This window comes from Perca fluviatilis, chromosome 19 (genome assembly GCF_010015445.1).
Source record: "Perca fluviatilis chromosome 19, GENO_Pfluv_1.0, whole genome shotgun sequence".
Taxonomy (NCBI): Eukaryota; Metazoa; Chordata; class Actinopteri; order Perciformes; family Percidae; genus Perca; species Perca fluviatilis.
In genome coordinates this window covers 12261071-12273804 of record NC_053130.1, presented here as the reverse complement: position 1 = coordinate 12273804, position 12734 = coordinate 12261071, and the positions used below count along the sequence as shown (strand labels likewise).

The 12734-nt window shown below is 39.8% G+C and overlaps 1 protein-coding gene across 4 annotated transcripts in view; it reads right to left on the bottom strand.

Annotated features, from left to right (window-relative positions):
- oprm1 (opioid receptor, mu 1) overlaps positions 1-12734 on the bottom strand; it is a 31425-nt gene that overhangs the window by 4571 nt on the left and 14120 nt on the right. For all 4 annotated transcript variants that reach the window (XR_005637197.1, XR_005637198.1, XM_039784922.1 and 1 more), the window contains exons 2-3: positions 5019-5368; positions 580-755 (exon numbers count right to left, since the gene is read on the bottom strand). Coding sequence is in view for 2 of the 4 variants with exons in the window: in XM_039784922.1 (XP_039640856.1) it covers positions 580-755; positions 5019-5368 (526 nt within the window). In the remaining 2 variants the exon portion in view is untranslated. The remainder of the gene's footprint in view (positions 1-579; positions 756-5018; positions 5369-12734) is intronic.

The following is a 12734-nucleotide window of genomic DNA, read 5'->3' as shown; positions in this document are numbered from 1 at the left end:
GATTGGGAGAAGATGGTTAGAGGGCAATGAGAGGAGAGGTAAAAGGGAGAGGATCAAAAGGCAGAGAGAAAAGCAAGATGGAAAGGAAAGAAAATTGGTTAAGAAAAAGTGCAGTGGTGGCTGAATTGCTTTTAGTAGGAGCATAGTGTATCTACCACCACCTTTATTCCATTTTTATCTACTGTAAATACATCCTCATTAGAATGTGCACATGATTTTCAGCCAGCGTTTGGTAAATGTTTTCAAAATTACTGTTTTGGGTCATTTTGTCTTCTACTGCAATTAATTCAAACTGAGCCACAACCTCAGGCTTAAGTAGATTTTCCCTTGCTTTTTTCTTGAGAGCAATGAGTGCACCATATTTGCATGCAAGCTCTGCGCAGCCTTGCATTTTGCTTCATTATTCTTAATGATAATATCAATTAGTTATTGTGTACACAGCCTAGGCCATGTAGTTAGTAGACCCAAGGTCAGGTATTTTCATTTCCATTTAATTAAAAGCCTTTGGCACAAAATATACAAAATATCGTTTTTAAGTTTTGGCCCATGTTTGTAGAAGAAAAACCGATTTTTCTCAACCTGGGAGCCCGACAGCATGCGCACACTCTTCAGCCGGAGGATCATGAGGCCGTAGCAGACGGTGATGATGAGGACGGGCATGATGAAGGCAAAGATGAACACGCAGATCTTCAGCAGGGTTTCCCAGTACCAGGAGGGGATGGGGAATATCAGCTTGCAGTCAACAATACTGGAGGCTGTGCAGGGTGAGGAGACACATGCACACATACTGTATGTTCACAAGTAAACAGAGACGCAAACATTCATTACTTCCACATGAGCAATTTCGCAAGTAGTTATTTGTATCAACTCTATTTTCACTTGGTAGTTCTTTTTAAACATCTGTGCTTTATTCCTCTGACATGTTTGCTTAATCTGGTTGTACACAATGCAATGCAGTGTTGCACAAGCGTAATAATAGTATTTAGGGTTGAAACTAATATACACTCACCCAAAGGATTATTAGGAACACCCTACTAATACCGTGTTTGACCCCCTTTCGCCTTCAGAACTGCCTTAATTCTTCGTGGCATTGATTCATCAAGGTGCTGGAAGCATTCTTTAGAAATGTTGGCCCATATTGATAGGATAGAATCTTGCAGTTGATGGAGATTTGTGGGATGCACATCCAGGGCACGAAGCTCCCGTTCCACCACATCCCAAAGATGTTCTATTGGGTTGAGATCTGGTGACTGTGGGGGGCCATTTTAGTACAGTGAACTCATTGTCATGTTCAAGAAACCAATTTGAAATGATTTGAGCTTTGTGACATGGTGCATTATCCTGCTGGAAGTAGCCATCAGAGGATGGGTACATGGTGGTCATAAAGGGATGGACATGGTCAGAAACAATGCTCAGGTAGGCTGTGGCATTTAAACGATGCCCAATTGGTACCAAGGGGCCTAAAGTGTGCCAAGAAAACATTCCCCACACCATTACACAACCACCACCACCAGCCTGCACAGTGGTAACAAGGCATGACGGATCCATGTTCTCATTCTGTTTATGCCAAATTCTGACTCTACCATCTGAATGTCTCAACAGAAAGCCAGGCAACATTTTTACAGTCTTTAACTGTCCAATTTTGGTGAGCTCGTGCAAATTGTAGCCTCATTTTCCTATTTTTAGTGGAGATGAGTGGTACCCGGTGGGGTCTTCTGCTGGTGTAGCCCATACGCCTCAAGGTTGTTCGTATTGTGGCTTCACAAATGCTTTGCTGCATACCTCGGTTGTAACAAGTGGTTATTTGAGTCAAAGTTGAGCTTTCGGCCCATTCTCCTCTGACCTCTAACAACAAGGCATTTTCGCCCAGAGGACTGCCGCACACTGGATGTTTTTCCTTTTTCAGACCATTCTTTGTAAACCCTAGAAATGGTTGTGCGTGAAAATCCCAGTAACTGAGCAGATTGGGAAATACTCAGACCAGCCCGTCTGGCACCAACAACCATGCCACGCTTAAAGTTGCTTAGATCGCCTTTCTTTCCCATTCTGACACAGTTTGGAGTTCAGGAGATTGTAGACCTGGACCACACACCTAAATGCTTTGAAGCAGCTGACATGTGATTGGTTGATTAGATATTTGCTTTAATGAGAAATCTTACCGGTGTTCATAATAATCCTTTAGGTAGGTACGCACACACACACACACACACACACACACACACACACACACACACACACACACACACACACACACACACACACACACACACACACACACACACACACACACACACACACACACACACACACACACACACACACACACACACACACACACACACACACACACACACACACACACACACACACACACACACACACACACACACACACACACACACACACACACACACACACACACACACACACACACACACACACACACACACACACACACACACACACACACACACACACACACACACACACACACACACACACACACACACACACACACACACACACACACACACACACATAACACGCGTTGTGCAAGTTCTCCCACTTAAAAAGATGAGGCCTGTAATTTTCATCAAAAGGTACACTTCAACTATGAGAGACAAAATGAGAAAATTAAATCCAGAAAATCACATTGTAGGATTTTTAATACATTTGCAAATTATGGTGGAAAATAAGTATTTGGTCAATAACAAAAGTTCATCTCAATACTTTGTTGTATACCCTTTGTTGGCAATGACAGAGGTCAAATGTTTTCTGTAAGTCTTCACAAGGTTTTCACACACGGTTGCTGGTATTTTGGCCCATTCCTCCATGCAGATCTCCTCTAGAGCAGTGATGTTTTGGGGCTGTCGCTGGGCAACACGGACCTTCAACTCCCTCCAAAGATTTTCTATGGGGTTGAGATCTGGAGACTGGCTAGGCCACTCCAGGACCTTGAAATGTTTCTTACGAAGCCACTCCTTCGTTGCCCGGGCGGTGTGTTTGGGATCATTGTCATGCTGAAAGACCCAGCCACGTTTAATCTTCAATGCCCTTGCTAATGGAAGGAGGTTTTCACTCAAAATCTCACGATACATGGCCCCATTCATTCTTTCCTTTACACGGATCAGTCGTCCTGGTCCCTTTGCAGAAAAACAGCCCCAAAGCATGATGTTTCCACCCCCATGCTTCACAGTAGGTATGGTGTTCTTTGGATGCAACTTAGCATTCTTTCTCCTCCAAACACGACGAGTTGAGTTTTTACCAAAACGTTCTATTTTGGTTTCATCTGACCATATGACATTCTCCCAATCCTCTTCTGGATCATCCAAATGCTCTCTAGCAAACTTCAGACGGGCCTGGACATGTACTGGCTTAAGCAAGGGGACACGTCTGGCACTGCAGGATTTGAGTCCCTGGCGGCGTAGTGTGTTACTGATGGTAGCCTTTGTTACTTTGGTCCCAGCTCTCTGCAGGTCATTCAATAGGTCCGCCCATGTGGTTCTGGGATTTTTGCTCACCGTTCTTGTGATCATTTTGACCCCACGGGATGAGATCTTGCGTAGAGCCCCAGATCGAGAGAGATTATCAGTGGTCTTGTATGTCTTCCATTTTCTAATAATTGCTCCCACAGTTGATTTCTTCACACCAAGCTGCTTACCTATTGCAGAATCTTCCAGAGTCTTCCCAGCCTGGTGCAGGTCTACAGTTTTGTTTCTGGTGTCCTTTGACAGCTCTTTGTTCTTGGCCATAGTGAAGTTTGGAGTGTGACTGTTTGAGGTTGTGGACAGGTGTCTTTTATACTGATAACAAGTTCAAACAGGTGCCATTAATACAGGTAACGAGTGGAGGACAGAGGAGCCTCTTAAAGAAGAAGTTACAGGTCTGTAAGAGCCAGAAATCTTGCTTGTTTGTAGGTGACCAAATACTTATTTTACCGAGGAATTTACCAATTAGTTCATTAAAAATCCTACAATGTGATTTTCTGGATTTTTTTTTCTCATTTTGTCTCTCATAGTTGAAGTGTACCTATGATGAAAATTACAGGCCTCTCTCATCTTTTTAAGTGGGAGAACTTGCACAATTGGTGGCTGACTAAATACTTTTTTGCCCCATATATATACAGTGGGGCAAAAAAGTAAAAAATGTAATGTGAATTCTCCTCTATGTTCTTACAGTCATTTGAATGGAAACTGAATATTGCCCTGGTTGCATAGTGGTTAATACTTCGACCATGACGCACAACATTCGACTCTGACCATTTGTTGCGTTTAATTCCCCATCTCTCTCTGCTCATTTTCTGTCATCTTTCTACTGTCCAAAACTCTAATGAAGGCCCATAAAAAATATGTTGTGGCGCTATAGCAATAAACATATTTTAGCACCATGCAGAGTTACAACTTCACTGAGTCAGTAAATCTCTCATTAGCCTCTCTCCTCCAAACAGAGCGCGATCACACTCAATTTCAGTGGCAGTTGTCTGTCCATTACATTTGCAGTTACACAGACACACCGTCAGAGAAGCCTGGCTTTGGTGGCCTCTTTAACGCTGACAGTTATATTAGTCACCAACAGGCATATAGCATTCAGTTGTTCTTTTGTGCAGTTACACAGAAAAACCTAAGCAACTCATCTGGGTTGTCTCCTTTTAGAGCCTGCTAGAGTACATAATTGCTCTTTAAAGCTGGAATGCAGAGAATGAACGGAAAGGGTTTTCTTCCTGTTTTGTCCTTGTATTTGTTTGTGAGACCTTGTAGAATTCATCATCTACCAAGGACTAAAAAATAAATGAGCTCTGTTGTGCATGGTTGCTACTTGAGGGTTGGAGGCTACTTTTATTTAGCTTATAACTTTTTCCAGGAGACCTGGTTCTATCCTGTTATTGTTGTTGTCATAAAGGATATACAGTATGTATTATTATGCATCACATACTGAATGTTTAGAGGTCTTTTATGTAGTCCAAACACAATTCTTCCTGCAGTGTAGGTATAACAGTGCTTGAGTGTGCACATGCTTACGAGAGAGGACGGTGGAGGCCATGAACATTACAGGCAGCCCGATGGCCGAGGAGAGAATCCAGTTGCAGACGTTGACGATCTTGGCGTTACGCGGTGTCCTGAAGTCCAGCGCTTTGACTGGGTGGCACACAGCGACGTAGCGATCAATGCTCATGGTGGTGAGCGTAAAGATAGAGGTGAACATGTTGTAGTAGTCAATGGACATCACCATCTTGCACAGTATGTCTCCAAACGGCCAGGTCCCCATCAGGTAGTTGACGCTCTGGAATGGTAGCGTGCTGGTGACCAAGGCATCGGCCAGAGCGAGGTTGAAGATGTAGATGTTGGTGGCGGTCTTCATTTTAGTGTATCTGTACAGAAAACATGGATTTTGCTTATGAAACAACAGACCCCTAGGGCACAGACATGTAAAACGCCTCCCACTGCTCCTACAGTACATGAGAGCCAGACCCACAGACTAACTACAAATGACATGACTACATTATCTGCAGTAATTTTGAGTGTATTTTGTACTCGCTTTGAGTCGAGTGTGTCAAGTAAAATGTTTAAGTTACTTAATGTTGTCTCTGACACTAGAACAGCACTCACAATAATTTGGAAATCATCCAGAAAGTAGCAATAAAGATGTGTCCTTTAAAGACATGCATAAAGAAGACGGCACTACAAGGACACACATAGAGTGCCAAGAAATTATTTAAATGTGTTGAGTTTTTTTTCGGCACAGAAAGAGCCTGAGTTCAAGGATTGTACTCCTGTATTTTGAGCACCATTTGCAGAATTTGTATGCACAGCCGGAATTCTTATTATTGTTATTAAAAGGTCCGTTGCACTCAGGTGCCTCATGAGCTGTGCAGAGTATCCTGTGATGTTTTGTGAATAATTCAGCTACCCCAGCTCATTTTGTAACAGCAAACTTCTGGTTTAATCAGTTCTAATGACTCAGTTTAAAAAGAAGCTGTCCACAGTAGTAAAGCCCTCTTTAACGTTTTAAAATATATCACAAAGAAATGACTTAGGCTGTTTATAGAGCCTTTTGTGCAAAAAACATTTATTTGCACAAATGTTTGCTGAAACAGAGAACAATTTCCAAATGACTCCAAAAAAATTTAGTTCAGATACAGAGATAAAACGGTTAAGTTCACTTTTCAACATATTGACAGATAGGACAAATAAGTCTCTCCTCAAGTAAACCTGCTTCTCAATCTGTAGTAGCTTTTACTATCTGAATAAAGAGTGAATAGATTTCAAGGACAGTCCCTTTTATACATCACAAACATGTCCTTTCAATCATTATTTGGAAACTGGGAAAAGAAGAGAGGTAGTTCAAAGAGTGAGAGAATAGTGGGGTGTTTATATAAAACAGGAAAAGGATGGTGGATCCATTAGCACAGAGGATGGAACACAGACGATTGAAATAGCTTGACTGTTTAGAGCGCTTGTCAGCCAAGACATATTCTATGTTTAGCGCTTGCTGTCCACATCGTAATGAGGCGAAGGTGAAGCTGGACCACGTCAAAGACATCTAAAAGGATCTATCTTGTACATCATAACCTTTGTAGACCAAAGACCCAAAGAAAGCATGTAAGAAGCAACTATTATAATCCAGTTATTATTTTGAGGATGAACACACATTTCTAGGTGACATACATGACATCATGAGAAAAATGTAGTGAAAATGTACTAAAGCTTAGCCAGAGCCTGCAATTCGACACCACATCTGAAAGTTTGATGTCTGAGTGAAGTATGACATTTTAATCAAGCTGCTTTTGTTTTATATAATGTTAAATGTGCAAAGGTTTCTTACCGTTAGGTCCCCCAATGAGATCAATATGCCTGCAAGCTATGATAGAGCTCCACAGGGAGCTAATCAGCCAACAATAAAACTTTAATGAAGCTATCCAGAAAGTAGAAGATTCTGCACTTTAATTATACTTTCCCTTATTCATTTTGCACTAAAGATCTAAATGTTTTTCCATATAGGTGACCGATGAGAAGATTGACTCTCCTATCTGATCATTGACTATGAAGCTATCAAGCAGCTTGTTAGCTTATCTTAGGACATAAACCCTGGAAACGGGGAAACAGTTAGCCTGAATTTTTTTTTTATCCATTTAAGCACCTCTAAAGCTCACTAATTAACATGTTATAGTTTGTTAATCCAACACATAACTCCCCGTAAAGCGCCAAACTGACATTTTTTACACGTTTTTTGTAGAGATTAAACAGATGTGATATAAAATATTAATTGGAGAGCTTTAGAGGTGCTGCTGACTGTAGCCTTATCAGACAGGTATTCATTTAATTTAATTTCCAAGGCACTGTTGCTGCACTATTCCATGAACAGACAATTTAGACACATCCCTGCCGTAATGTTATTGAATTAATCTGGATACAAAAAGTGACAATGATACATTACACCCTCTGGCTTTCATTTTATTAAACCCCAACTGTCATTGGGTGAGGAAGTAATTTACCTATTTTCTTGCAGCACTCTCCTCAATAATCCCAAATCCTCTTAAGAACCAGTGATGACAGTGAGTTCATTAAATTCTGATAAACTTTAACACTGACAGCTTAGTGCGTTTGTTGTTTCAAGCTTTATTTGAACGGGGACTGACATGCCTCGAGATGCAGTAAAAGCTGTCACCCTAAACTAAGTAGTGCTGGAGCTGGTGGTAATTTCCAACATCCCATTATTGACTTTGAGATTGTTGTTAACATGGCTGCAGATGATATGGGTTTCTCCTGTGGGTTGTACTAAGTCTGAGGCTTACGCATGTCCAGCATGCTGTGTGGAGGCTAATGGCCTCACCTCGTCTAAATTAACTGAATGAGTTGTTTTATTAATGAGTTTTCAGCTTTAATTTATTCTTCGCCCTTGAGGTTTTGTCACACTGATGACAATATATTTACAATACACATACTGTGTGCAAATGCAGCTTGTAAGCGTTTCCTTGGAGTTTATAAGTCAGTTAAGTGAAATAGCCAAGCCTGTGAGATATCTGTCATTCGTTGACCCTCTCAACTGTTTGAGGATTTATTCAATCATGTAATGTTGTAAATGATCTCCTACTAGCCTTAAGCAAGTGCTGTGAGAGCCTAAACACAGCTTTACTTGAAAAGAATGGATAATAAAGGAAACTAATAGTTGGTGAATGTTATTCAGATGGCATTAATTCAATTCAATTCAATTTTATTTATAATATCAAATCATAACAAGAGTTATCTCGAGACACTTTACAGATAGAGTAGGTCTAGACCACACTCTATAATTTCCAAAGCCCCAACATTTCAGTTAAAACATATTTGCTGTTTCAAGTTAGCAGTATATAAAAGTAATTTCTTGGAAGCAGGTAATGGAAAAGAGTTACCCACTAGGGCTGCACGATATAAGGAAAATATGCGATATGCGATAAAATTGTTGAATATTGTGATAACGATATTACTTGCGATAAATAAACAGATATTAAAGTGTACTCAGTTCTGCATTTCTGCTGCCTTCAAAATTCTACTAAAATACAACAAATTACTTGTTGAATAAAAAAAAATTGAACATTGATTTGAATATAAAATGCACCACTAAAAAAAGTGACAGTTACATTATAAAGTGCAGTGTTCTACTGATATTTTCTTTCAGCTAACATAAAAGTGTCTTTCGCGATATGTTGCCGCCTTTCGCGATATGTCGCAGCCTTTTGCGATATGTATATTGCGCCAATTGATATTGCAATGACGATAAAAAAACGATATATTGTGCAGCCTTACTACCCATGAGCAGGTATTCCATCAAATTCAAAACACTTTTATGAATTTATAATGACTATTATGTTATATTAATTGGCAACATAGAGTTACAAAATATTACCCATTCATTTTCATGCCAGCAGTAATCATTTGATCAGTATCATTCATAAAGAGGATACATATCTCCGGCGGATGGTTTATCATTTTGGAAGATAAGAAAATTGAAGCTCTGTTCATTCCACATAAACAGAAGACAAGAGCATTGTCCCATTATATTCCAGTAAACAGACCACAGATAAAAATGGTTACAGCAAATATTCAGCCTATTTTTGAGAGGAAGAGAAAGTGACCGTAAAGCCATAGAGAGACCAGACAGAAGTAACCATCTGCAAAGAGTAAATCTATGCTGTTTCCGTGAGCAAACAACACTTGACAACAGAAATTGCTCAATCTGCCTCTTAACTACCTTGACTTGGTTTTTTCCTGGACTAGTGAAGCATATAAGCTGCAGAAAGATGTGCAGTAATGAACCTTAAAATCATCCAAATCAGTCTTTTCAGTGAAATCATATTTAATTCATAGGCTTCCATCAACCCATTAGCTGTGGTTCCCACCTGGGGGAGTGAGATGCCTTCTTATTTCTCCTGTTTCTCATCCATCTTTATTTAATCTTAAATGAGAAAAAAAGAACAGATTTGATAGTGACGGTAAATTATCCCTGAGGTGATTCTGAAGAGAAATTCTGACGAGGGTATTACAATCTCATCACATGTGCTTTCAGACGAAAGAGAGAGACATTTCAGCCTATTCTCACAGGCTGTTGTCTCTAGCATGCATTATTCAAACATCCAAATCATTTGACACATATGCAGATGCACAACACAACTGTGTCAGTAAAACAGTGTTACTTTCCTCATTTGAATACATTTACATAACGTTAGGCAGTTGAGAATTGGTTGTTTTAGTGTAAACCAATTCAACAGAGATTAATGTTGCCATTATGGCAAAATTGTAATTGGTTTACCCCTGCTCTGACTGAAGACCCCAAATAATATATAATAATATAAAATCTTCTATACGCTGGATGAGAAATTATTGAAATTAAAATAACAATAATAACCTCTAGCTTGGTGCCCTAATTAGCCTCATCTGTTGCTGAGACTGTAGTCTATATCCTTGAAGTTCCACTTCATCTGTTGCTCTGTTGCCACCGGAAAATCTACCGGATTTCACTCATTTAGGCCAGATAGCCGTTGCCTTGGGCTTCCTTTGAGTTGGCATTTTAAACTATTTATGATATCAGATTTATGAGTACTATGGTTAACCTTTTCTCAGATCTCTGCAAGGTAAATCCAGACTGCTAGCTAGACTATCTGTCCAAACTGAGTTTTCTGTTGCATGACTAAAACAACTTTTAAAGGAACATGCCGACTTATTGGGACTTTAGCTTATTCACCGTATCCCCCAGAGTTAGATAAGTCCATACATACCCTTCTCATCTCCGTGCGTGTTGTAACTCTGTCTGGCACACCCACCGCTAGCCTAGTTTAGCCCAGATCCTGGAGGTAACCGGCTCCAACTAGCCTACTGCTCCTAATAAGTGACAAAATAACGCCAACATTTTCCTATTTACATGTTGTGATTTGTATAGTCACAGCGTGTACAAATAACAAGGTCACACGAGACACAGCCATCTTCTAACCGTATACAAAATGGGAACTATATTCTCAGAAGGTGAAGCACTGATTAGCGTAACACCTGAAAAGCACCATTGTTACTCTCTACCCCTCACAACAGGGCTTCTCGTGTGCTGCGAGCAAATCACTCCGCCCAAGTAGCAGAAGTTGCAGTGCTTCGCCTACTGAGAATATAGTTCCCAGTTTGTATACGGTTAGAAGATGGCTGTGTCTCATGTGACCTTGTTATTTGTACATGCTGTGACTAGCCTGGGCTAAACTAGGCTACCGGTGGGTGCGCCAGACAGAGTTACGACACGCACGAAGATGAGAAGGGTATGTATGGACTTATCTAACTCTGGGGGATACGGTGAATAAGACAAAGTCCCAAGTTCCTTTAAACGTCCACATGGTCCACCAAAACAAGTTCCTTTCGAACCTATTTAGCAGAGGCACCGAGGCTTTTCTCCGGTGCTTAGCACCGCTCAAGACAATTGTGATTGGTTTAAAGAAATGCCAATAAACCAGAGCACATTTTTCACCCATTCCCGAATGCTATGTGGAGTAGCAACATGTTTACCATGTTTTGTTTAGCCCATTACCATGCTAATATTTGTGAATTATCAATAAAAACAAAACACAGCCGGTGCGGATGGAGAAAAGGTTGCTTTTCTCCCTTTTCTAGAGGCCCCGTTCCCCAACATTGTCAATGTTCTTAATGCCTGTTTAATTATTAATTTCAGTCCAATGTTATTGATAAATCCTCAATAAGGTTATATAAATCACAAAAGCTTGTTTAATTTGTTTGTTTTATGGGATAAGGATCTGTTAAAAGGGGTCAGCCCAATTGTGTGTGTATGTGTGTGATCTTGTCTTTTTTCTTGTTGTTCTGCCTAGGATGTTGGGGTATCAACTGCTCAAACAGGGATAGTGAAAACAGGATTGCATCATATCCTCTCAGCAAGGAGAGGCTGGGCCCCGTAGTAGTATGATAGGTTAAATAGTTCCGCAGTAAATGACATAAATTCTATTACATTTAGTGCTCTATGTGGGCCCATACATTATGACGTCAGCAGGTATTTAAAAATCTCATCATAACATTTTGTTACTTATTTTGTTTGATTTTTATGCTTGCTCTCAGTTTAGCTTACCCTACATGGGCAGGTTGTAGATTCCAGTTAGGTGAGGCTGAGAAGGTAAAATGCCATTCACTGGAGTAGGGGGAGCAGCTGGCTGTGAGGCTGCAGCTTTCATCTTAATTTAGTTATGGTGAATTTCCTGGGGTCCATTTTTTGCCTCTGTTTCAGTAATCTTTATCTTAATAAATGCCGCCTTTTATTATATATTTTGAATATATAACATATTTCTCACAATTTAAATAATTTAAGTGAACAGACCCTTTAACACTATTCACATACATGTTTAAGACACTAAAACTCTCCACTGGCGCTGTGTGTGTCATTGGGAAGAAACAGGAGTGAAAATACATTCTGCCCACACAGAATGTCCACAGTTCATGAATTTGGGATGCCGCAAGGAGCCGTTCAAATGTGCCTTAATGTTAATGAATTTATTGTTAAGAAATTGATGATTGTCTGTTTTCACATGTGAGGATCGTGCTTTACCATGGCAACAACAGTGACCAGGCAGGGTGATTCAGTATGACGAGCTCCTCTACTCAAATGTCTTAGCTTATTTATTTATTTATTGTTACTATTTTTATATTGTTTTCATGATTGATATTGTGAATTGATGAATGAAAAAGTCGGATAATGGAAATCTTGAAACGTGATAATAATAACATACAGTATAACATAAGATCATAATGACGCTAAAATGAATTTTTGTTGTAACATTCCTTGGATTAAATGTTTCTCTGTTAATAAAAAGCTCAGATTTAGAGGAAGCTGCACCAAGAGAAACCTTTTCCATTTTTTCAACCTTTTTATTTTAAAATGTACATGGCATGTTTGTGAGGGTTTGCTCGAACATTTGGATGTTCTTCACTCCCAGTAGCTGATGCTGTCTAATGGGTTCAACATCAGCCACTGAATATTACCTCCACTCTTGTATAATTCAGGTACCACAGCCCCTAAAGGAGAATGTTAAATCTTTATAGAAACCTAATTTGGTTTTAGTTAGCTTCAGTTAATAGCACAGTAATAAAACATAAAAGAGCTGAGACTATCAATTTGTGTGAAGTGAGGTAGAAAAAACACAAAGGTTTATAAAAAATAAAACTGGATTAGGATTTATTATATTTTACAGCTAATGACCTGCTCATTGTCAGTTGGTT